General features: G+C 39.7%; 1 protein-coding gene across 2 annotated transcripts in view; it reads left to right on the forward strand.

Annotated features, from left to right (window-relative positions):
* KLHL1 (kelch like family member 1) overlaps window positions 1-24814 on the forward strand; it is a 164759-nt gene extending 139945 nt beyond the window's left edge. For both annotated transcript variants that reach the window (XM_070751364.1, XM_070751365.1), the window contains exons 9-11: window positions 19271-19483; window positions 22318-22489; window positions 22925-24814. In XM_070751364.1, coding sequence (XP_070607465.1) covers window positions 19271-19483; window positions 22318-22489; window positions 22925-22984 — 445 coding nt within the window. In that variant the 3' untranslated portion in view covers window positions 22985-24814. The remainder of the gene's footprint in view (window positions 1-19270; window positions 19484-22317; window positions 22490-22924) is intronic.
* Window positions 24815-25200: the final 386 nt, after the last annotated feature.

Here is a 25200-nt window from a genome sequence, read left to right on the forward strand (position 1 = left end):
TACAAATTTCCAGGGGGAATTTATTTATTCATTCATTCATTCATTCTTTCCATTCATTCATTCATTCATTTGATATTTATGCCGCCCTTCTCCTTAGACTCAGGGCGGCTTATAATATGTTAGCAATAGCACTTTTTAAAACAGCCAGCATATTGCCCCCACAATCCGGGTCCTCATTTTACCCACCTTGGAAGGATGGAAGGCTGAGTCAACCTTGAGCCGGTGATGAGATTTGAACCACTGACCTTCAGATCTACAAGTCAGCTTCAGTGGCCTGCAATACAGCACTCTACCTGCTGCGCCACCCCGGAATTGATTCCAGAGGGACAGGGTCCCCACAAGTAAGGTTCTTCCCCTAGACCATGCCAACTGACCTCTAGTTGACGGGACCTGGAGACCTATTCTAGACCTATTTCTCTTTAAAATTCTCCCCTTTCCTTTCTATTATTGCTACCGATTTAAAATCACAGTCAGGCATGGGGAGTTGTATAAAATTTGAAGAGTTGGTTAAAGACATTTGGCTAGTAATGCCCAATTATTAGTACAGTGTTCCCTCGATTTCCGCAGGGGATACGTTCCGAGACCGCCCGCGAAAGTCGAATTTCCGCGAAGTAGAGATGCGGAAGTAAATACACCATTTTTGGCTATGGACAGTATCACAAGCCTTCCCTTAACACTTTAAACCCCTAAATTACCATTTCCCATTCCCTTAACAACCATTTACTTACCATTATTACTGGTACTCACCATTGAATAAGTCACTTAGTGATCCTGATATTTATAAACATAATTATTTATTAACAATAATTATTTTTTTTGTTATTTATTTGCAAAAATTATTAGTTTGGCGATGACATATGACATCATCGGGTGGGAAAAACCGTGGTATAGGAAAAAAACCGCAAAGTATTTTTTTAATTTATATTTTTTGAAAAACCGTGGTATAGGCTATCCGCGAAGTTCGAACCCGCGAAAATCGAGGGAACACTGTACTTCTATATTCTATAATATGGCAATAGCAATAACTATACCACTTAGACTTATATACTGCTTGATAGTTCTTTGCAATCCTCTCTAGGCAATTTACAAATAACAATATGTTACCCTCAACAGTATGGGTCCAAATTTTAGAAGGATGGAAGGCTGAGTCAACCTTGAGCCAGTCATGATCAAACTCCAAACTGTGGGCAGAGTCAAACTCTAATATTGCACTGTAACCACTGTGCCACTATGGGTCATAGATAATACAGTGATCCCTCGATTAGCACGGTCTCGATTAGCGCGAAACGCTGCAACGCGGTTTTTCAAAAAATATTAATTAAAAAAATAAAATATTAAAATAAAATATTAAAAAATAAAAAATAAGTCCACGCTAGTTCTCTCTCTCTTTCTCTCCCTGTTGCCGGCGTGGTATATGAGAGAGAAAGAGAGAGAGGCAGAGGTCGGGCGCATTACCGGGAGGTGGAGGCGGCGTGGGGACGCTGGGTGCCAGGGACACCGAGGAGGGGGGGCCGGCCGCTCAATCGGGCTGGCAGGGAACAGAATGGAGCCTTCCGCGGCGGGGCTGGTAAGGGGGGGAGCCGAGGGGGGAGCCGAGCCCAGCCCCGTGGCATTCGCTTTCCTCCCGCCCGCAGCCGACTGATCGTGGGCTCCTTCGCAACCTCGGAGAGCTTCCTGGTTTTCGTGAGCTTTCATGCCCTGGAAGCTCTCCGAGGTTGCGAAGGAGCCCACGATCAGTCTCGGCTGCGGGTGGGAGGAAGGCGAATCCCCCGTGGGCTCCGTTACATCTTCCGCTGCCAGCCAGGCCATGCTGGCGGCAGCGGAACAATCGCCTTCCTCCCGCCCGCAGCCGAATGACCGTGGGCTCCTTCCTGAGCTCCCTTCCTGAGCCTCCCGTTTTCTCTCCCCCCCTCGCCCCTTCGCCTCCCTGTGTTCCTAGGAGAAGTGCTGGGGATTGAGGCAAGACAGACCTTCTGCTCCTCACCAGCACTCCTCCTAGGAACACAGGGGGGCGAAGGGGTGAGGGGGCGGAGAGAGAACGGGAAGCTCAGCATTCCGTCAGCCGCAGTGCTGGCTGTCAACTTTTCTTTTTAAAACTGGGCAGGAGCTGACTTGCCTCCCCAGTGCTAAAAAGAAAAGTTGACAGCCAGCGCTGCGACTGACGGAATGCTGAGCCTCCCGTTCTCCCCCCCCCCACCTCGCCCCTTCCGGTTTCGGCGTTCGGCAACGGAGTCCGGCGCTGGGGCCATGCGGGGCCGCTCATCCAGGGGGGCGTGGACTGGCAAGTCGCCCTCCTTTCTCTTTCTTTCTCTCTCTTATACCACACCGGTAACAGGGAGAGAAAGAGAGAGAGCGGAGGGCACCTTGCCGGTCCACGCCCCCCTAGATGAGTGGCTCCGCATGGCCCCAGCACCACCCAGGGGTTTCCCCTTTGCCTGGGCGGCGGGAAGACCAAGGGAAGGTTCCTTCAGCCGCCCAACACCTGATCCGCTCCGCAGCGCGGCAACGGGGAAACCCCATCTTCGGATCCTCGCTGCTTCCGCGCTGCGGAGCAGATCAGCTGTTGGGCGGCTGAAGGAACCTTCCCTTGGTCTTCCCCGCCGCCCACATGCAAACTCCACCATCTGCGCATGTGCGGCCATGAAAAAATGGCGCACATGCGCAGATGGTGGTTTTTACTTCCGCATCCAGTATAACACGGAAATCGGTTAGCGCGGGAGGTCTTGGAACGTAACCCCCGCGCTAATCGAGAGATCACTGTATACTTATTTATTCTGTCCCTCGAATGAGTTTGAGAGCCTACAAGCTGTGAAGCATTGATGCAACCATTTGGTAGTTTTAATTGCCAAACCAATTAAAGGCTTCAAGCAGAATGTTGAGGAATTTGAAATAAAAGCAAGCATTTTAAGAAAACTTCCTCTGAAGCCAAGTTATATTAGGCAAAGATTGTTTCTAAATTAGTAAGCATCAGTTTATCCCCATAGTTCGCTTTTTGAGCACAATAAGGCGTATTTTTATGGTACTTTTTAAATACAGATTAATCTGTTTAAGCTCACCCAATAACTTATCCAGTTTAAAAATTCTGAATATTTGTTATGGCAATATGTACTTTGGTCAGTGTTCTTGTCCCCATTATATGGGACTTAAAAAGCATGGTTTAGGGCAGTGATGGTGAACCTTTTTTTCCTCAGGTGCCAAGAGAGCATGGGCATGCACCCAGACAAGCCAGAGTGGCTGTGGGTCTTGCCTCCCAAGGACAATTCCATCTGTCCATCCATTACCCTGGGGGGAGAATCATTGACCCCCTCAGAGAGGGTTCACAACTTGGGCGTCCTCCTCGATCCACAGCTCACATTAGAGAAACATCTTTCAGCTGTGGTGAGGGGGGCGTTCGCCCAGGTTTGCCCGGTGCACCAGTTGCGGCCCTATTTGGACCGGGAGTCACTGCTCACAGTCACTCATGCCCTCATCACCTCGAGGCTCGACTACTGTAACGCTCTCTACAGGGGGCTACCTTTGAAAAGTGTTCGAAAACTTCAGATCGTGCAGAATGCAGCTGCGAGAGCAATCATGGGCTTCCCTAAATATGCCCATGTCCCACCAACACTCTGCAGTCTGCATTGGTTGCCGATCAGTTTCCGGTCACAATTCAAAGGGTTGGTTATGACCTATAAAGCCCTTCATGGCACCGGACCAGATTACCTCAGGGACCGCCTTCTGCGGCACGAATCCCAGCAACCAATTAGGTCCCACAGAGTGGGTCTTCTCCGGGTCCCGTCAACTAAACAATGCCACTTGGTGGGACCCAGGGGAAGAGCCTTCTCTGTGGCGGCCATGTCCCTCTGGAACCAACTCCCCCCAGAGATTAGAATTGCCCCCACCCTCCTTGCCTTTCGTAAGCTCCTTAAGACCCACCTCTGCCGCCAGGCATGGGGGAATTAAGATTCCTTCTCCCCCTAGGCCTTTACAATTTTATGCATGGTATGTTTGTAAGTATGTTTGGTTTTTTATATTAAGGGGTTTTTAATTCTCTTTTAGTATTGGATTATTATTGTACGCTGTTTATGATTGCTGTTAGCCACCCTGAATTTTCAGAGAGGGGCGGCATATAAATCCAATAAATAAATAAATAAATAAATAGGTAGGTAGGTAGGTAGGTAGGTAGGTAGGTAGGTAGGTAGGTAGATAGATAGATAGATAGATAGATAGATAGATAGATAGATAGATAGATAGCGCATACGTGTGTGCCCACACCCATAATTCAATGCCTAGGAGTGTGCAAAAATAGCTTTCCCCACCTCCCAGAGGCCCTCTGGAAGTCGGATAATGGCCTGTTTCCCAACTTCTGTTGGGCCCAGTAGGCTCGTACTTTGCCCTCCCCAGACTCCCAAGGCTTCCTTGGAGCCAGGGGTGGGTAAAATCCCCCCCCAGGCTCTCTGGAAGCCAAAAGTGCCCTCCCAGAGCTCCTGTGCTAGCCTGAAATCAGCTAGCCGTCATACACATGCATGTTGGAGATGAGCTAAGGCAACAGCTCATGTGCCAGCAGATACGGCTCTGCGTGCCACCTGTGGAACTTGTGCCATAGGTTCGCCATCACTGGTTTAGGGTCTAGCATGAAGAGCTAATCCACTAAAAACAAACCTGAATGTAGCATTGCTGTCCATTGGCTTATTTTCTTAATAGATATTTGAGGACAGATAATTCCTGCCCAACTGATCACAGTGAATTATGGCCCTGTAACATAACATCTGTTTGCTAGTTGTGGCTTTAATGGAGAACATTATAAAATGTTGTCAGTTTTCTTTTTTTCTTTTTCCTTTGGAAGAATTAATATTATCTGCACACGGGAAGTTTTAAAGCATCATAGTTCCACATTGTATATCGTCTTGAGAAACCAAACAACAGATCCTCATATCTTCCGCAATTTTCAGTTGAGTCTTGGGAACCTCCATTTGGCTCGCCTTGGTAGAAGTTGTTCACTGGAAATAGGCTTTAACACTCTCTAAATACCAAGGCTACGGTGCACACCAACTGTTGCACGGAATGTAATACCACAAGCTGAGCTGTTATATGACAGTTTTGGGAACGTTATTTCAGCATAGCAGACTAATATTCTATAACAGATATTTTGGGATTGTGAAACCAACCTTTTGTCACTTTTGAAAAAGAAATCTCTTTATGATGCTTCTAAAGATAAGTGGATTGCAAAGTGCCACAATTATGCAGAAACTCATTAGCCCTTGACAGATGGTGTGCAAAGTGGAGAAATAGCTTTGTGTAGATATAAGTGTGTGTGTAACTCTCTCTTTCTCTCTCTCTCTCTCTCTCTCTGTATGTGTGTGTGTGTGTGTGTGTGTATTAAGGAGTGTATGTGTATGTGAGTAAGTGACATGGAGACAGAGAAAACTTCCTTCGGTGTTTGAACATTCATTCATTCATTCATTCATTCATTCATTCATTTACTAAATGTGAAGAACATCTGAACAGGAGTAGATACTTAACATGGGTAGTAATTGTACAATTGTGTGGAAATTGTTCTGTCGGGCTCTCTGGTAGAATCCTCCCAAAAATTCACAGGTACAAATTTCACACACACACACACGTTTGAAAATTCAAAACAATGTTCTTTATAATGAAAATTCACTTAAAGCTTGCAGCTGTGAGGCAATTCACAGTCCTTTTTCTTTCACAAAGTGAAACACACTTTGCTCTGGTTGAGTTTCAAAGCAGGGAAAAATCAGCACACAAAAGGTCAAAGTCAGTAAAGCAGTCACCAAACACAATGATCAGTTAATCCTCCACAATGGCCAAACCCACAGGCTGCTCTTTAGAGCAGCCTCACTAATTACCACAGCCCCACCCAACCACAGGTGGCCTCATTTTCTTTGATAATAATCTCTCAGTTGTTGCTGCCTATGCATCGCTCTCCGCATGTGTGGCTGTATCATTAACTCTTGTTCTTAATCCAAGGAGGAGCTAGATAATTGATCTCCTTCTGAGCTGTCTGCCACACTCTCCTCCTCCCTGTCACTCATGTCTTCTTGGTCAGAGGAACCTTCATCAGCAGATTCCACCAGGGGCAAAACAGGCCTGCAGCATGTGGATGTCTCCCCCACATCCACAGTCCTTGGGGCAGGAGCAGGGCCAGAGTTAACCACAACAGAAATGTTAGATTTATTTCTGAATAAAACAAGTGTGAAAATCTTATAACTTAGATTACTTTTCCTAAATATGCTAGATAGATAAATGATTGATAGATACATAGATACATGGATGGATAGATGATAGATAGGTAGTAGATAGATAGATAGATAGATAGATAGATAGATAGATAGATAGATAGATAGATAGATAGATAGATAGATAGATAGATAGATTTGTTTGTTTTGCCAAGTGTGTGAATATATGATAATATTAAGATACATGATACTAGTAAAAGTAAAAAAATTGAAAAAAGGAGTATTAGAAATGCAACTAGCAAAAATAAAGAATAAAGACAAGGGACGGAAGGCACACTGGTGCACTTATGCATAGATAGATAGATTATGTTGGGGGAGAGAGAGAGAGAGAGGGAGGGAGATTACAGGGATAAATACAGAGAAGGAAATATTTAGTGGCTGCAATTTAAAACTTGCTCCAACATGTTTATTTATTTTTATCAGCAAATAAAACACAGAAAATGAGAAAAAAGCAAGCTAACAAACATCTAACACTAACAACATAAAAGAGGAAAACCATGTGTACAAAAAAAAATCCCACAACTCCAACCCCAAACACCAAATATATCCAATATTAAACATTTTTTTAATGGCTAAATGCTGAAAGATATGTCAAAACTCTAATATATTATCATGCCTTTACATAACACAGCGACAAATAGTTATAATTAAACTTTAAAACTTATTCCAAATGGAGGATTTATACTGTCCATGACCATAATCTTAAAATGTCGGTCCCAATAGTTGACCAACCAGTGAACTGCTAAATTTCGGATGAATTGTCCAATTCTTCATCCATGTTCTCATTCTGGCAGCCTTATCAAGTTAAAATTACAATGCAATTTGATTTATTCAAGCAAAGGTCACCCACCTAGACAACTGATTTAGAGGAAGGGACTGAAGCTATTCATTTATTCTTTATGCTATGCTAACTGATAACATAAAGAGAAAGCTGTGCTAACAAGGATGAGTTCAATTTTCAAGCTATCTCCCAACCCTGATTCTGAAGATGGCATGACATGGTCCATTGGGATTTATTCTTTAGACAATGACTCATTGCTCCCTTTTGAATTATTTAGATCTTTGGCTGTCAAGCTTATTTCACCAATATTTTCATTCTCTTTTGCATTACTTAAAATCTTCCCAATATTTTCAACCAATGGGATGCCATTTCTATTTGTATTTTGGGGGGTATTACTTAATATTTCAATTATTATTATTATTATTATTATTATTATTATTATTATTATTATTATTAATATTTTCTCTTATAACTACAGTATCTCCTTCAAGGTTCAGCTGCATGCTACATATTTAATGTAACCTAGGTTTGACCCTCATTTATACAGAAAATGTAAGCTATAAAAATGGGCCTTTAGCACATGGAGGACAGATTTATTGTGATGTATGCTAGAATCAAGCTGTTAATTTTTATACTGCTTAAACATTCTTGTTTATGTCTGCATATATGCATATATTTATTGTCAGAAACTCATGAATAATCTCAGCAATAAACTCATTTTTAGTGTTTTTGTATATGTTAGGTATTTTGCCTAGCTTGGTGGCGTCCATGAAAATCGTTAGCAGTCTAGTTTATATCAAAATAAACTTTATTTTTACTTTTCATATATTATATATTCCTATTTTTCCCATGATTCGATAGCTGTATGTCTATTTAGCAGAATGACAATATATCTTCTGTCATTCATTGACATGTAGTCTATTTCTTCTCTCTCTATCTTTTCTCTCTCTTTCTCTCCCTCCCTCTCTCTCCTTTTTTGCTTTCTCTCTCTCTCTCTCTCTCTCTGTGATAGATAGATAGATAGACAGACAGACAGACAGACAGACAGACAGATAAATGGAAGTCATCACAATCTCCAAAACATTTAAAAATTTATTTAAAACTACTAAAAGAGTACTAAGATTTCATCATCTCTACTGAGTTTGTCAGAGTATAAAATCCCCATTGAGGAGAAGCTTACTGTTATGTAATGCCAATCAATTTAGTCATTGCACGCATAATAGGCCCACACTCGAGAGAGAGAGAGAGAGAGATAGATATACACACACACATTGTGGTCATGTAATTGTATTTTAGGTGCATTTCAAGGCACAGTGGTCTAAAATGAAGCTTCTTCCTCAAAGCCCTGAAGCATTAGTCCTGTTGGAATGGCTCCCCAGAATTGTCTTACAAGTTGTCGCTGTCCAGCTCTGCATGATGGCTTTTCCGTCTTGATATCATTTCCATCAAGATCCTAAACAAGACGTTGATGTGATGGAAAGCATCCTTGGTCCTCTCAGTGTGTTTTCTTGCAAAAAGTTTCACTGGGAAGGAGTAAGGTCTGCTTTCTTTTTATATACTAATGGCTTGTCCACTCTGTGGTTTATAAACTTGTGGCTTGCCCTGAGCTACGAGTATTCTCTTCTATCTGATCCAGTTACAGTAATTGTAGGTGTAATATCAAATCCTGCTTTCTTTTTCTTCAAACAACAAAGTTCAATGTTATAGAAAGAGATTCCTTTTTTTCCCCTTTCTGGAGTCTTTGTACCTGAAAACAAGAGTTTTATTCTTTGATTTGATTTTTATTATTTTATTATCTTGTCTTAACTTATAGAATAGTCTGCATTGGTTGCCGATCAGTTTCCGGTCACAATTCAAAGTGTTGGTTATGACCTATAAAGCCCTTCATGGCACCCGGCCAGGTTATCTCCGGGACCGCCTTCTGCTGCACGAATCCCAGCGACCAATTAGGTCCCACAGAGTAGGCCTTCTCCGGGTCCCGTCAACTAAACCATGTTGTTTGGCGGGGCCCAGGGGAAGAGCCTTCTCTGTGGCAGCCCCAGCCCTCTGGAACTAACTCCCCCCAGAGATTAGAGTAGCGCCCACCCTTCTTGCCTTTAGTAAGCTTCTTAAAACCCACCTCTGTTGTCAGGCATGGGGGAATTAAGATATTCTTTCCCCCTAGGTTTCTACAATTTATGTCTGGTATGTTTGTATGTACGATTGGTTTTAAAATAACGGTTTTTAGCTTCTTTAGTATTGGATTGTTGTATGTTGTTTTTTACCACTGTTGTTAGCCGCCCCGAGTCTACGAGAGGGGCGGCATACAAATCCAATAAAATGAAATGAAATGAAATAATTATCTTATCTTATCTTATCCTATCGAATAGAATAGAATAAAAACTTATCACCATCTGATCTTATCTTATTATTTTTTATCATCTCGTCATTTTATTTTATTTTACATTACAATTTCATTTCATTTCATTTTTTAATTTTATTTTATTATTTTATTATTCCATTTCAGGTTTTTTGTTAGAGATCTCATGCAGCCACATTTGGAAATCACTGTAGATTTTTTTAGCTGTACTAATTAAAGAAAACCAGGGTATATTTATAAGCACATTCATTCAGGATGAATTTAGCTCCCTAAAGACTTTTGCTTTTTTCTTTAAATGTGAGGTTTAAATACATAACGCGCTGAAGCTTGAGTTGACATTTATTTCCTACTGAGTCATTGGGACTTCATTCATAATTCAGTATGTGAGCCTGATCTTTCGACACCTATTCTCATAATTGTAAAGCTCCCAAAAAGCTTTATTGGTCATCAGTGCATGAGCACAGACTGGTGTGTATATATTTAGCAACTCAGTAGAAAGAAAAAGGAAGGAAGGAAGGAAGGATGGAAGGAGGAAGGAAGGAAAAAGAAGGAGGGAGGAGGGAGGGAGGGAAGAAGGGAGGGAGGAAAGAAGGAGGGAAGGAAGGTTGGCAGGGGAGAGACAGAGGGAGGAAGAAAAGAAGGAAGGTTTAAGAACATTTTGTGTAGAAGTAAAACTTGCAAATCATTGCACATAGAGCTTTTTACATAGCAACAGCAAATAGAATAATTGGAAATCTGTTTTTCATTTGTTTTAAATACCAGTTTTGTGGAGGCTTGTTTGTTTTACAGAATGAAAAATATATTTCATCTTTAATATTTTAACATTTCCTTTATCCATCTTTTGTTAGCTGTTAAGTTGTCGTCATTGTAGGTTTCAGGAAATTAGTCACATTGTGTTCAATAGAATTAAAGTCAACATGCCTAGATCTGTTGTGTCCTTTCATCTTGTCATGATGACACCATGATTAATTGTGTATAAAATGAGAGGAACCAATGAGCAATGTTCCATTTTTCTCCCAAAATGTACCAGTTTGGCCATTGCAAGGTTGATTCATTCTATTCCCCCAAAAGTAATTAATTGAAGAGTGAATACATTCGGAACACTACAGCTACAGAGAATTGTACTTAAATGTAACAAATATTAAACCGGATAAGATATTAAAGTAGGTAAAAGCCTTTGTTTGTCCAACACCAATTCTTTGAAAAGTAAAGAGAAGTCCTGAAATTCATTATGGATATGTCTCACCACATTATAGATCTGTTCCACTATTTCAATGGAACGATTAAAAAGCAAAGAAAAAAAGAAACATTTTATGAAAATCAATTCAAAGGCTGCTGTAGTTTCCAGAGAAGTGTATGCTCAGTTTCTGAAGAAAAATGTTGATTAATAATTGCTGAATTAACATAGTGGATACTATTTTTTTCCCCTAATGATCAATATGGTGAGGATAATGCCCATGTAACACCAACACTCCACAGTCTCCATTGGTTGCCGATCAGTTCCCCGGGCACAATTCAAAGTGTTGGTCATCACCTATAAAGCCCTTCATGGCACCGGATCAGGGTATCTACGAGACCGCCTTCTGCCGCATGAATCCCAGCGACCGGTTAGGTCCCACAGAGTGGGCCTTCTCCGGGTCCCGTCAACAAAACAATGTTGTTTGGCGGGGCCCAGGAGAAAAGCCTTCTCTGTGGCAGCCCCAGCCCTCTGGAACCAACTCCCCCCGGAGATTAGAATTGCCCCCACCCTCCTTGCCTTTCATAAGCTCCTTAAAACCCACCTCTGCCGTCAGGCATGGGGGAATTGAGATATTCTTTCCCCCTAGGCCTTTACAATTTAGGCATGTTATGTTTTGTTTGTAGGGATGTTTGGTTTTACAATAAGGGTTTTTTAGTTGTTTTAATATTGGATTTATATGATGTTTTTTATTACTGTTGTTAGCCGCCCCGAGTCTACGGAGAGGGGCGGCATACAAATCCAATAAATAAAATAAATTTAAAAAAATAAATATCATGAAATCTCAAGTCTTGTGCGACAAAATGTTCTGAGTTAATTATGTCTCGTGAAACGAGATGGAGAAAAATGCCGCCGTTAAGTACACTTAGCAGAGTGGGGTAAGAAAATAATCCACTGAATAGTAATCCTTTAGGTAGTTTACCTTTTGGTATGCTTGCTTACAACAGTGGGTTGTCTAACAAGACCAGAATTTTGCCAAATGAATCTTTGCATGGAGGAGATTTCATTTGCTTGATGCTTCATTTTATTGTAGCTAGAATTTTATTCCTTGCTTGGGGATAGTTTACACCAGTGGTGGGATTCAATTTTTTTAAACTACCAGTTCTGTGGGTGTGGCTTGATGGATGTGGCGGTGAGCGTAGGAGGGGAAGGATCGGTGAAGGGCTACCAAAATTGTTACTATCACACTGTAGGTGTGGTTTATGCAGGACGCCCTGCATTTTCTTTCAACATCTTTCGGTGCAAATTGGGTGCTCTGGGTTGGAGCTCCATTTTTGCTGTGTTCCCCACTCCTGGGAAAGATACTGAAAAATCTCCATTTCCTCCCGATCAGCTGGGACTGGGGAGGCAGAGAATAGAGGGAGGCAGAACCAGTCAGAGGTGGTATTTACCGGTTCTCTGAACTACTCAAAATTTCTGCTACCAGTTCTCCAGAACTGGTTAGAACCTGCTGAATCCCATCTCTGGTTTACACCTTGGTGAAAGCAGGACTGTAGTAAAACCACATATACGCAACCTTGGAATAGATTCAGGAAAAGATGGGGGGAAAGACCTTTGTCCTTCTTTAGCATGTGAACAGGATGGTATAAAAGGAGGAAATATAGGGACCAAATAACTGCTATTGTTTGTAGAACTGACTTTTAGCATCTCACAGGAAGAATCATACAGAATGTTATGTGGGAGGTCTTGCCAGGTCACCCACAATGTTTTGTCAAAGCTATTCAGATTTGGAGGTTATACAGTGATTTAAAGTGTTTCCTTCCTCTTTCCGATGTAACGAAAACAAACTGTACGCATAAAACTTGTAACCTTGGTTTGTTGGAGCTTTTTTCATTTTTTGGCAAGGAGCCTCATAACTGCTATAATTTGTATGGAGCAATTTTAAAAAAAATACTACATTGGATCTATCTCCAGTTGCTTTGGTTCCACCAGCAAAGAGACAGATCCCGGACTGAAGAAAATGATTGATCTTTTCATCCTCTGAATTCTCAATCATTTTATGAATCGCACTGGTGTTCTGCTCCTCCTCTTTTATTTGTTTTATTTATTTGTTTGTCTATCTATCTATCTATCTATCTATCTATCTATCTATCTATCTATCTATCTATCTATCTATCTATCTATTTGCTGTGTTATTTATATCCTAAAATTATAAATTATAAATAATGATAAATAATTATAAATTATAAATAATTATAAATAGTTAAACAGCCACCCCGAGTCTCCGGAGAGGGAGGGGCGACATACAAATCTAATAAATTAGATGTTATAAGTTAAATTATAAATTATTATAAATTTAATAAATTATAAATTAATTATGAATTTATTATAAATTAATTAACTATAAACTATAAACTATAAACTATAATCTATAAACTATAAACTATAAACTATAAACTATATTCATTAGTCATTATTTATTTATCAAATGTATAGGCTGGCCAATTCCTTCCAGACTCTGGGCAGCGTACAACAATTAAAAACAATATAAAAGACAGTTAAAAACCCGTAATTTTTTTAAAAAAACATTCATATCTTTTTGGCCGGATCTAGATGGTAACCTATTGCTCAACAGCCCCAGGCCTGCTGGCAAAGCCAGGTTTTCACTGCCTTCCAGAAGTCCAGTAGGGTGGGGGCCGTACAGACCTCTGGATGTAGCTGGTTCCACCCCATCAAATGGGCCCATCAAATGACAATGACTAGCTGATGGGACCCCGGAGAAAGCCAACCCTGTGGGCCCTCATCAGTCATATGCGGCAGAAGGCAATCCCGTAAATATTGTTATCAAAAAGCCCAAGATGGCAAACATATCTCGTCCTCCCTTCATTCTCTTGTTTTCCACACAACAACTATCCTATTAAATGAGGTGGGCTGAGAGAGAGTAACTGACCCAAGGTCACCCAGCAGGCTTTAATGCTAAGGTGGGACTAGAACTCAGTCTTCCATTTTTTAGCCTAATGCCTCAACTATTAAACCAGGGGTGTCAATTTTGATTTCATTGAGGCCTGCATCAAGGTTGGTTTGATCTCGGGGGTGGCGGTGGGGGTGGCTCACTTGACATCACTCATGTCAGGGGGCTCTGTGGTGGCCTGAGTACTCAACCAGAAAGAATAGGCTCCCGAGCTGCATTTTTGGCTGTGAAGGCTTTCTGCAATCCCCCTGCCAGAGAAAACTTCCCTCCTGAGCTCTGTTTTCAGCTACAAATGCCTCCTGCAACCCTCTTCCAGTGAAAATGGAGCTCAGGAGGCATGTGGCCCCTCTGAGCTCTATTTTCACTGGCTGAGACACTGTGAGTCGGTCCTTTACTGTTTTCTTGATGGTCCCACGGGCCAGATCTAAACACCCCATGGGTCAGATCTGGGCCCTGGGACTTGAGTTTGACACTCCTGCATTAGACCCAACTGATTCTGTTTATGAAGGTACAGAAATATTTATTTCTAAATGCACATTTGTAAGAGCCCATTATTGTGAAGTCAAATGTAGTCATCATTTACAGTAATGATTTACATCCTTACTAATAGTCATTATCCTGACAAAGTACATATATGCCTAGAAAGAACTGAATCACATCAAAGACCACATTTTACTATTGTTTTATTATCTTAAGTTTCTGGATGGTAATTCGTGTATCTCTTAGACAAATCCTACATAAATCAGCTTATGTATCTATCAGTAAATTGGAATGCCGGTTTGTACAATTTGTGGCCAGCAAACATAATATAATTTGTTAGCTGCATATAGAATGCCATGCTTCAGTAGTTATATTATCTAAAACAGAAGCATTTTTCATTAACTCTCTTTTGGTGACACAATATTTATGGTGTAGCTGTTCTTGCATTAGCTCTAATTCTGCAGAGGTGAACATGATGTTTGTTTGTTTGTTTGTTTGTTTGTTTATTTACTTACTCACTCACTCACTCACTCACTCATTCATTCATTCATTCATTCATTCATTCATTCATTCATTCATTCTTTTATTAGATTTGTATGCCGCCCCTCTCCGTAGACTCGGGGCAGCTAGCAACAATAATAACAAACAGCATAAAAACAAATCTAATATCTAATTACTAAAAGCCCTTATTAAAAACCAAGCATACACACAAACATACCATGCATAAATTGTATAGGCCTAGGGGGAAGGTATATCTCAATTCCCCTATGCCTGACGACAGAGATGGGTTTTAAGGAGCTTACGAAAGGCGAGGAGGGGAGGGCAATTCTGATCTCTGGGGGGAGTTGGTTCCAGAGGGCTGGGGCCACCACAGAGAAGGCTCTTCCCCTGGGCCCCGCCAAGCGACATTGTTTAGTTGACGGGACCTGGAGAAGGCCGACTCTGTGGGACCTAACTGGCCGCTGAGATTCGTGTGGCAGAAGGACGTTCCGGAGATATTCTGGTCCAATGCCATGAAGGGCTTTATAGGTCATAACCAACACTTTGAATTGTGACCGGAAACTGATCGGCAACCAATGCAGATTGTGGAGTGTTGGTGTAACCTGGGCATATTTAGGAAAGCCCATGATTGCTCTCGCAGCTACATTCTGCATGATCTGAAGTTTCCGAACACTCTTCAAAGGTAGCCCCATGTAGAGAGAATTACAGTAGTCGAGCCTCGAGGTGATGAGGGCTTGAGTGACTGTGAGCAGTGAGCATGTTCCTGAATAGTTGAAATATATCACTTATTTCAGCATTCTAAGGGACTGGGGAAGTTACAATATATAATAAATTAACTTATATAAATAAATGCATTGCAAATTAAAGTATTCCACTTTTTTACACTTGTACAGTAGGAAGTAACATAGATATTATTTAGATTTTTTTTCTGTACTTGGTGTGTATCAGATTGATTGATGTATCATAATATTTTCTATATAAACAACAATATAAAACAAGTAATTATAGCAGGTCTAGAGCAGGTCTAGAGAGTCAATATATAAAATGTGTGAGATTTTATATAGATTTTATATGAGTGAGTAAATTTCTTATAGCAGGTCTAGAGAGTCAATATATAAAATGAGTGAGATTTTTGTCTCTGTAGACAAAGAGCCACTGAAACTCCAGCTTTTCTTATATTTTTTCTTCTATCAAGATTCACCAACTCATTATATGATTCCTCACTTGATAAAATATCCAGGAAATTCTTACCTCTTTTACATATAGCTGTTGCTGTCAGATCAGTATAATACAATTTCTTGAAATACAGCAAAATTTTGCTAGATTTCTGTAAAAGTTTGGTCACCCATTGGTAACCTCACCACTAACTGTAATAGAATATTATTTTTTGCTTTGCTTTTTCTCTCCTTAATTTTATTTTAACATTTAAAATTTTAACTCTGACCAGTGACTGCAATAAAAGATAGAGCCAGGGAACTAAATTAAACTATCAAAATTTTAAATACAAAGTTAATTGCTCTGTAGCATTGGGATATTCTATTAGATTCTAAGTAATTGTCATTTTAAAGAAAAGATCATGACTGGGCAATATTTTGTGACCTTTTTGGTTCATTTCCCCCCCTAAATTTCCAAATATTTCTCTGCTAGGCTTAGAAATGAGGATGGATGGGGTAGTTCATAGTGCCATGTTTGGTACCATGGACAGCTCCCAATGACAATCTATGCTGATTATGTTACACTATGTCATTATGTCAAACTTGGCAACTTTAAGACTTGTGGACTTCAAGAAGTCCACAAGTCTTAAAGTTGCCAAATTTAGGGACCCCTGTTACAGCTTGTGCACCAGGCTGATCTCATCTTGGACAGGGACGTCCTTTGCCTTCCTTCATTAACTGTTGTTGGTAGAACATCAAGATTAGCCAGATTACTGTAAATACCCATCTGTGATGGATAGTGAATATTTTATAGAAAATATGGAAAAGAAAAAAGATCCATTTCAAAGGCTGATGTAATAGCGCAGCAGAATTTCAGTTCCTGCCATCCTGCCAGTGTAAATCCTGGACAAGTTCCTTCACCTTTTGTAAATACTTTCAGACCTTGAGCTTATCAAAACATCAGATGAGAATCTACCAGGGACTAAATCAAGGGGTTTTTTTTTCCTTAGAGAAATCAATTTTGTCAAGGAGGATTAAGCCAGGTACAGATCTGTAACCTTAACCATGTGTTGCTTCTAATCTTATTGTATTTTTTAAGTGAATAGATGGTGTGGTTACAATTCTCTTCTGTGAATATCTTACCACCATCCTTCAAGTTGAAAAAGCCCCATTAGACAGTGTGTCTCAAGACTGGTGCAGTGGCCTAGAGGTGGAACTCTCATCTCACAATCAGAAGGGTGTGGATTTGATCCTAGGTAGAAACATAGAAACATAGAAGTCTGACGGCAGAAAAAGACCTCATGGTCCATCTAGTCTGCCCTTATACTATTGTCTGTATTTTATCTTAGGACGGATATATGTTTATCCCAGGCATGTTTAAATTCAGTGACTGTGGATTTACCAGCCACGTCTGCTGGAAGTTTGTTCCAAGGATCTACTACTCTTTCAGTAAAATAATATTTTCTCATGTTGCTTTTGATCTTTCCCCCAACTAACTTCAGATTGTGTCCCCTTGTTCTTGTGTTCACTTTCCTATTAAAAACACTTCCCTCTTGGACCTTATTTAACCCTTTAACATATTTAAATGTTTTGATCATGTCCCCCCTTTTCCTTCGGTCCTCCAGACTATACAGATTGAGTTCATTAAGTCTTTCCTGATATGTTTTATGCTTAAGACCTTCCACCATTCTTGTAGCCCATCTTTGGACCCATTCCATTTTGTCAATATCTTTTTGTAGGTGAGGTCTCCAGAACTGAACACAGTATTCCAAATGTGGCCTCACCAGCACTCTACATAGCGGGATCATAATCTCCCTCTTCCTGCTTGTTATACCTCTAGGTAGAGGCAGATATTTATCTCTCTGTGCACACTGAGAATATATCTGCTGGGGAAAAAACCTCCGCGTTGGTGACAGGAAGGGCATCCAGCCAGTGAACACTCAGCTCTGTTCATTTGGCCAGGCTCTACCTTGCAAGGGATTTGGCATCATTAAAAGAGGATGAGATGATGAGAGAGTGTGTGTCTCAAAATATTGTCCTTTAGATTTGACTGAAGAAAGAGAACCAAAGTGCTATTGCTAACATGTTGTAAGCCGCCCTGAGTCTAAGGAGAAGGGCGGCATGAAAATAAAGAAAGAGAGAAAGAAAGAAAGAAAGAAAGAAAGAAAGAAAGAAAGAAAGAAAGAAAGAAAGAAAGAAAGAAAGAAAGCTTCCACTGTGAAGAGATATTTGCATGTTTGGAAATATTCACAAAGTTATTAAAACTAAGATATTCGCAAAAATTCAAATATCACCTAGGAGAAGTGCAATAGAGTCTAATGGTACCTCTACTTAAGAACTTAATTCATTCCGTGACCAGGTTCTTAAGTAGAAAAATTTATAAGTAGAAGCAATTTTTCCCATAAGAATCAATGTAAAAGCAAATAATGCGTGCAAACCCATTAGGAAAGAAATAAAAGCTTGGAATTTGGGTGGGAGGAGGAGGAGGAGGAAGAAGAGGAGGCGTTCAACAATTTTAATAATACATGATATATGCTACACATGCCTCATTATTTACAATTTGAAGTTGATGACACATGAGATGATACTGTGTGTGTATGTGTGTGTGTGTGTGTAACATATTTTTGCTGATAATGAATATGTATGTGTGTGTTTGTGTGTGTGTGTGCGTGTGTGTGTGTGTGTGTGTGTGTGTGTTTTTAATGTCAGATCACCCTGGTATATTGAAGGAACATCATAGTTCCTTTTTGCCTCTAGGCCCAACCCAGGGCCATTTCAAGGCAGTTAATTTATTCATAGCAAAAATGGCCTAGAGGCAAAAGGGAACTGTGACGTTCCTTCAATATACCAGGGTGATCCAACATAAAAAACATATAGCCTCTCCCTGGTACAGAGCTGAAAGGGATCAGATCTGGCGGCCTAGAGGTTAATTCTCTGCCGGATCAAATCCCAGTAATGGTGTGGCTAGCTGATGAGGCCAGAACAAGGCCGAAATGATGCCATCCTAGTCTCCCTTAATTTTAAAAATTAAGCAAAAAAATATGTGATACATGATTTTTTGAAATACACATAAAGAATATAGTTTGTCGGCTATTAATAAATTAACTGCCTTGGAAATGGCCCTGGGTTGGGCTGAGAGGCAAATAGGAAGCTGTGATGCTTCTTCAATATACCAGGGTGATTCGATTAAAAAAAACAAACATGTAACACTTCCCTGGTACAGAGCTGAAGGGATTGGATACTGTAGCCTAGAGGTTAATTCTCTGCCTTACAAGGCCAAGGCTGCAAGTTCAAATCCCAGTGAGGGTATGGCTAGCTGATGAGGCCAGAACAAGGCCAAAATATATCTATCCTAGTCTCCCTTAATTTTCAAATTCAGCAAAAACAAATGGTTGGCTATATAAATTGGGTATAAAAATGAGATTAGATACTTTCTATGAAATGATTTGTCAGCAGATTAAGTGCTTTAGTGTTCAAAATCTATTCAAGAGTGTCTGTATGTTATATATTGACCTTACCAGAATACAGATGGGAATACAAGCAGGGTAATGTAACTAAGACTAAGGGTTTTTTTTTCATGCTTAACAATTCTATGCTGTTTATTTTAGGTTATACTCAGTTGGCGGCCGAGACGGAAGTTCCTGCTTGAGTTCTATGGAGTATTATGATCCTCACACCAATAAGTGGAACATGTGTGCTCCCATGTGCAAAAGAAGAGGAGGAGTTGGAGTGGCCACCTGTGATGGTTTTCTCTATGCTGTCGGAGGCCATGATGCCCCTGCCTCTAATCATTGCTCCAGACTCTTGGATTATGTTGAGAGGTATCCATCTTCTATGAGTTTACTTTCAATGGGTCTGAAGGCAAACAAAACCATTGATTTGATATATTCTTATCAACACAAAAAATGCATGGGTTTTAGAGGTATAGAAATTATTATTATTATTATTTATTTATTTATTTATTAGATTTGTATGCCGCCCCTCTCCGCAGACTCGGGGCAGCTAAGAACAGTGGTAAAACAACATGAACAATCCAATTAATAAAAACAACTAAAAAATCCTTATTATAAAAAACAAAACATACACACAAACATACCATGCATAACTTGTAATAGCCTAGGGGGAAAGGATAACTTAACTCCCCCATGCCTGGCGACAAAGGTGGGTCTTAAGTAATTTGCAAAAGACAAGGAGGGTGGGGGCCATTCTAATCAAAATTGTCAGGCTGAAGCCATTGTTTTGCGTTAGAGCTACAAGTAGAATAGTACTGTGGGAATTGGAAAGGGGTGGTTTGATGAGAGGAAAAAATAAACAACAAATTATTTCCAGGGATTCAAGGTCATCCTTTGTTCAGCACCAACCGGAAGTACAGGAGAGGATCATGGACATTAAGAAAATGGGAGTGGTCCATGTGATGAACTTGTGGGTGTGGGGATGACGGATGAACCTTCCCTTGGGTGGAGAAATGTAGGAAAAGTTAATTTCTGGTTGGCTACAGTTTGGAACCAACGTGGTTCTGTAAATTAGGACTTGGAAGAAGGCCAAGGTTTGGACTCTAATTTATTATTCGGACACTAATTGAAACGCTGACATAAATATATTTTCGATTCATTTTGGGAGTTCAAGTTTAAAATGTTAAAAGTTGTGCCTCTCTCCTCTCTCCTTGACTCACATCTTTTCTGTGTCTTTGTTGTCTTATATTTCAAATTAAAAATGTTGCAATGTTCCAATGTTCCGGTCTCCCTTGAACTGAATTGTTGATTACATCATGGGTAGGTGCCTGGGCAGAGACAACAACATAGCTTGCACTGTCTTCATCTGGGATATTTGTCTGACTTTACAATCAATCTTTGAAGTTACCTCCCTACCAAATACTAAATAGATTCCACCTTAATCAGCTTTTCCATAAGTCCTATTCTTTTCAAACCTGGTGAAAGATCATAGATTCAAGACAACTGTGAGCCTGTGGATGATGGATTTGTGTGGATAAATGTGTTTTATTTTACAAGCATACCTAGCAAGCGTAAGCTTTATTTCACAGGCTTTAGGACAATAAACCCCAGTATAGTATTCGCATCAAAATTGTCCTTATTTTCTTTTTCACTCAAAGAATCTGGATGAATGCCCATCACCGCACAGAAAACAAAACACAGCCATAGTGAATAGAAATTGTATTTCGTTTTTCTTTGTTTTTGTTTTCTAAAGGAGTAGCAGGGGAGTAATAGAATACTTAAAACTACCCCAGACAGACCTAGAAAGAAATGAACAAACAGACTGAAAAGCTGCCTTCATTTTATAGTTTTATTTCATCTCCTAAAAAAACCCCGGCCATGTGCTTAATCTTCATAATAACGTGATGTGCCCCAAGGTGAACCAGGAGATACCATAAAGTTTTTTTGCATACAAAAAGAAATCAATGTGCTAGTCCTGAGCTGAAGTTAGGAAGAAAAGCTTTTCAGCTTTCCATCACCTAAAGCCTTTTAACCTCAGCCAGAGTGAAATAATTGCTGTGTTGTGTGAAAAAAATATGCATTTTGAATCAGTGGGACTGATAATACTGTTCAATATTCTCTTAAGATATAATACAGTTAAAAATGAAGAGAGGTTTTACTTCTTTTTACATAATAAAATTAAATCCAAGATGATAGATAGATAGATAGATAGATAGATGGATGGATGGATGGATGGATGGATGGATGGATGGATGGATGGATGGATGGATGGATGGAGATGGATGGATGGATGGATGGGTGGGTGGAGATGATAGATAGATAGATAGATAGATAGATAGATAGATAGATAGATAGATAGATAGATAGATAGATAGATAATCTATCTATAGATATGCTCACAAAAATAAAGGGACCACTTAAACAACACAATATAACTCCAAATAAATCAAACTTCTGTGAAATCAAACTGTCCACTTAGGAAGCAACACTGGTTGACAATCAATTTCACATGCTGTTGTGCACATTCAACTTTGTACAGAACAAAGTATTCAATGAGAATATTTCATTCATTCTGATCTAGGATGTGTTATTTGAGTGCTTCCCTTTATTTTTTTGAGCAGAATTGATATACAGATATATAGTTATATATCTATATAGATATATAGATATACAGATACATAGATATGTAAAACCGAATAAAAAACCTGAAATGGTTACACTGTAAATATTGCCTTATATTCTAATCGCATTGTTCATAGTAAAACAATGTTTTACTAAGCAGTTAAAACATAAACACATATATTCACATATAGGCATGACATCTCTACAGCATGAATGCTTCAATTATATGTTTCTACTTCACCCTGCAAGACAATACTCAAAGCATATTTCAGCTTGGTCTAAGAAGAAAATAGCTATGTTATTAAGCACCCTGATGAATGAAAAGAATTTTCTGAAGGCAACGGCCCTTTTCTCAACTTGACCTGGGCGATTTCTGGCCTCTGGAGGGCCCCCAGAGGCCGTTTTCGCCCTTCCCAGGCTCCTACCCAATGCCATACTTTTTATGGCTAAACAAACTGATTTTGGGAATATGTCTCCAAGGAAACTATTAGACTTCTGGGACAGAAAGATGTACTATTTTAGAAGTCGTTTTGATTCCTAAACATATTCTCATATGGTATACTTTGTCTTTTGTTGTATAGGTATGACCCCAAAACTGATACCTGGACGATGGTGGCCCCATTGAGCATGCCTCGGGATGCTGTTGGCGTTTGCATCCTTGGCGATAAGTTATACGCGGTGGGTGGCTATGATGGCCAGACATACCTAAACACAATGGAGTCCTATGATCCACAGACCAACGAATGGACACAGGTACCCCTCGTTGTGTACTTTGCATGCTGCTGATAATAGGCTTGGAGGGATTGGTGGAAAGCTGAGATTTCACAGCACTGCAATTATGGCAATGATTTACTCTATAGCAGGGGTGTCAAACTCAAGGCCCATGGCTCACATTCGGCCCTAGGGATACTGATATCAGGGGAGAGAAGGGAAGGGAAGGAAAGGAAAGGAAAAGAAGAGAGGGAGGGATGTTTGAATAAGCTTGTCATGATTTAATATCCATGTGGAAATTCTGGATAGGGTGAATTTGACTACTGCTAATATTTTATCAACTTTAGAAAGTTCATGAATTATGAATTTATGAGCAAATCCATTTAAACTCTTCAGAAGTACATACAGTACCACAAACTATTAGCATTTCATCTTCAACTTTGGAACTTAAACTTAATATTTATTTATTTTCTGCAGATGGCATCTCTAAATATTGGAAGAGCTGGGGCCTGTGTCGTGGTCATAAAGCAGCCATGACACGATCTGTAATGGATTTTATTGACTTCTAAGCAGGATTTTTCTGCCAAACAAGAACGAAAATTTTGTCAAGCCACAAGGTCAATAGATACCCTCAGCTTTCTGTTGATCACAACTCACAAACATTAAAATGAAGAGAATGAAATGAGGATTCAATGCCCTTTCTTATCAGTAGATACTGCTTTATGGTTTAACAAGGAAGAAAAAAAATATCTGTTTTAGAAGCCAATCTGTTTATGTGAAAAAGAAGAAATTCAGTTACCGATCTATTGGCTATTTTAAAAAAAACCAAGCAAAAGACCAATTTTTTTTAAAGAAATGGATGGTTTTCATAGCACTTGATATTTTAACCCCATCACAGCACACTGTCACTTTGTAAAACATAGCTTTTTTCTTAAAAAGTTCTATTTTATTTATTTGCATTCTTCTTTTTCGCTTAAGGCCTTATCTTCAAACATTTTAGCACTTTGCTACCGACACAGACAATAATGAGACAGGACAAAATTCCTCCTGTAATAAAGTACAAAGGCACAGTTCTTTTTCATCATTGAAAACGGTTTGACATTAAACCATGATTGTTTTTCTAATCAATGACTGGTCCTTCCCCTGAATGGCTTGGATGGAATTGTGTTTCTGTCGAGTGTTGTGGAGCAAATGTTTGTCAGAGAAAAAAAGAATGACCCTTCAGACAATTGAGGTTCGACGCCGTAAAGGAGAGCCAAAGGAATACGACCCCAAATTTACCCTACTCGAGCATGCAAAGCCTTCTTTCTTTCAAAGCTTTTGAACTTCTCCTGCATGTGAAATGTATGTAGAAGATGGGGAAAATGGCAGTTTGTCCACCATTGCATCGTCTAAGAGATATCATTGCGAGGAAGAGACTCAATGGGACCTAGGTGTGTAGTAAGAGAGATAAGGAGGGTCTAATGCCTTTTATGTTTTCAGAAGGCATATTTGCTGTGCTGGGATTTACTTTAACTTGTATTACTCTTACTGCTGATGATCATTGAACACAAGGGCTAACCCAATTTTTCAAAGGGAGACCTAGCCCTCTTGCTTAAAAATAATAATAAGAGGGATTGGCTTGTTCATTTGGAAAAAAATCAGAGAGATTGGCTTGTTTATTGGGAGAAAGAATGTCCAGGCACATGGTTAAGATACTTCCAAATTGCTTTCTCTACCAACAGCAAAATGTGGAAGGATTGAAAGCAAGAAAGACGCTTGAAGTTGGCAAGAATTAACATGCAAGAAATGTGTTAAGAAGCCAATCTCTCTTCAGATTGAGTTGATAGTTTTTTTATATATATATCTGATCTTTAATTTAAAAATAAACTTAAAAATAACTTTGGGGAGCTTTTTGCATAAGGCTGCTGTGTGATATCTGTTTTGGCTGTAAGGAATGAAACATTCATATACCAGAGGAGCGGGAGCCCAGATGTTTTACCATAATGATGTGCCCTGCCAGCAGAGCATCTGCTTTGCATGTATGGAAAAAAAATATGTCAATGAGTCATGTTGCCTTTGTAAAAATTCTGCTTTGTATACGAATGAGAGGCAGAAGTCATCTTTGTGGTCAGTGCCCTGGATCATAAATGGGTGTAACTCTTGGCTGTATTATATCCTAAGCATGGTTGAACTTTCTTATTAAGGTACCAAAATGATGTTGATTTCCACGGCTACTTGGGAGGGAGAAGAATCTGATTTCAAGGGTATTTTCAACTGGAGCAAGAATAAAATTTTGGCTAATGTGGAGTCCTTTTTTTGGCTTGCCTTTCCCCATCCAGACTAATTTGCTAATTAAATAAAACATTGGTGTCCAAATGACTTGGATCTTTCAGCCTTTTCATTTCGTCCTCAGTTATAATTGGTAGCTTGGTGTGAATTCTATGATCTATCCATAATTTGAATGCCATGAATTAATGAGAAGCAAATGGGAAATAAAATTGCATTTTAGGGCTCAGGGAAGTGAACTGTGGATTGGCTCTGGGTTTCAGGATTAAAAAAAATTTGCTTTAGTCATTGTAAGGAGAACATAAACTTGGATGATAAAACCATCAATTTGATTCCACACAGATGAATAATTTGTGATTGTAGGGATATCTTTACTGCTTAGAAGTTTTTTACTTTTTTTCTTTAAAATATAAAACATTAACAAATTAAGGAAACTAATGCAAAGAACTCATGTAGGAAAACATAGAAAAACTTGATATGTAGAG

The sequence above is a fragment of the Erythrolamprus reginae genome, chromosome 4 (assembly GCF_031021105.1).
Source record: "Erythrolamprus reginae isolate rEryReg1 chromosome 4, rEryReg1.hap1, whole genome shotgun sequence".
Taxonomy (NCBI): domain Eukaryota; kingdom Metazoa; phylum Chordata; class Lepidosauria; order Squamata; family Dipsadidae; genus Erythrolamprus; species Erythrolamprus reginae.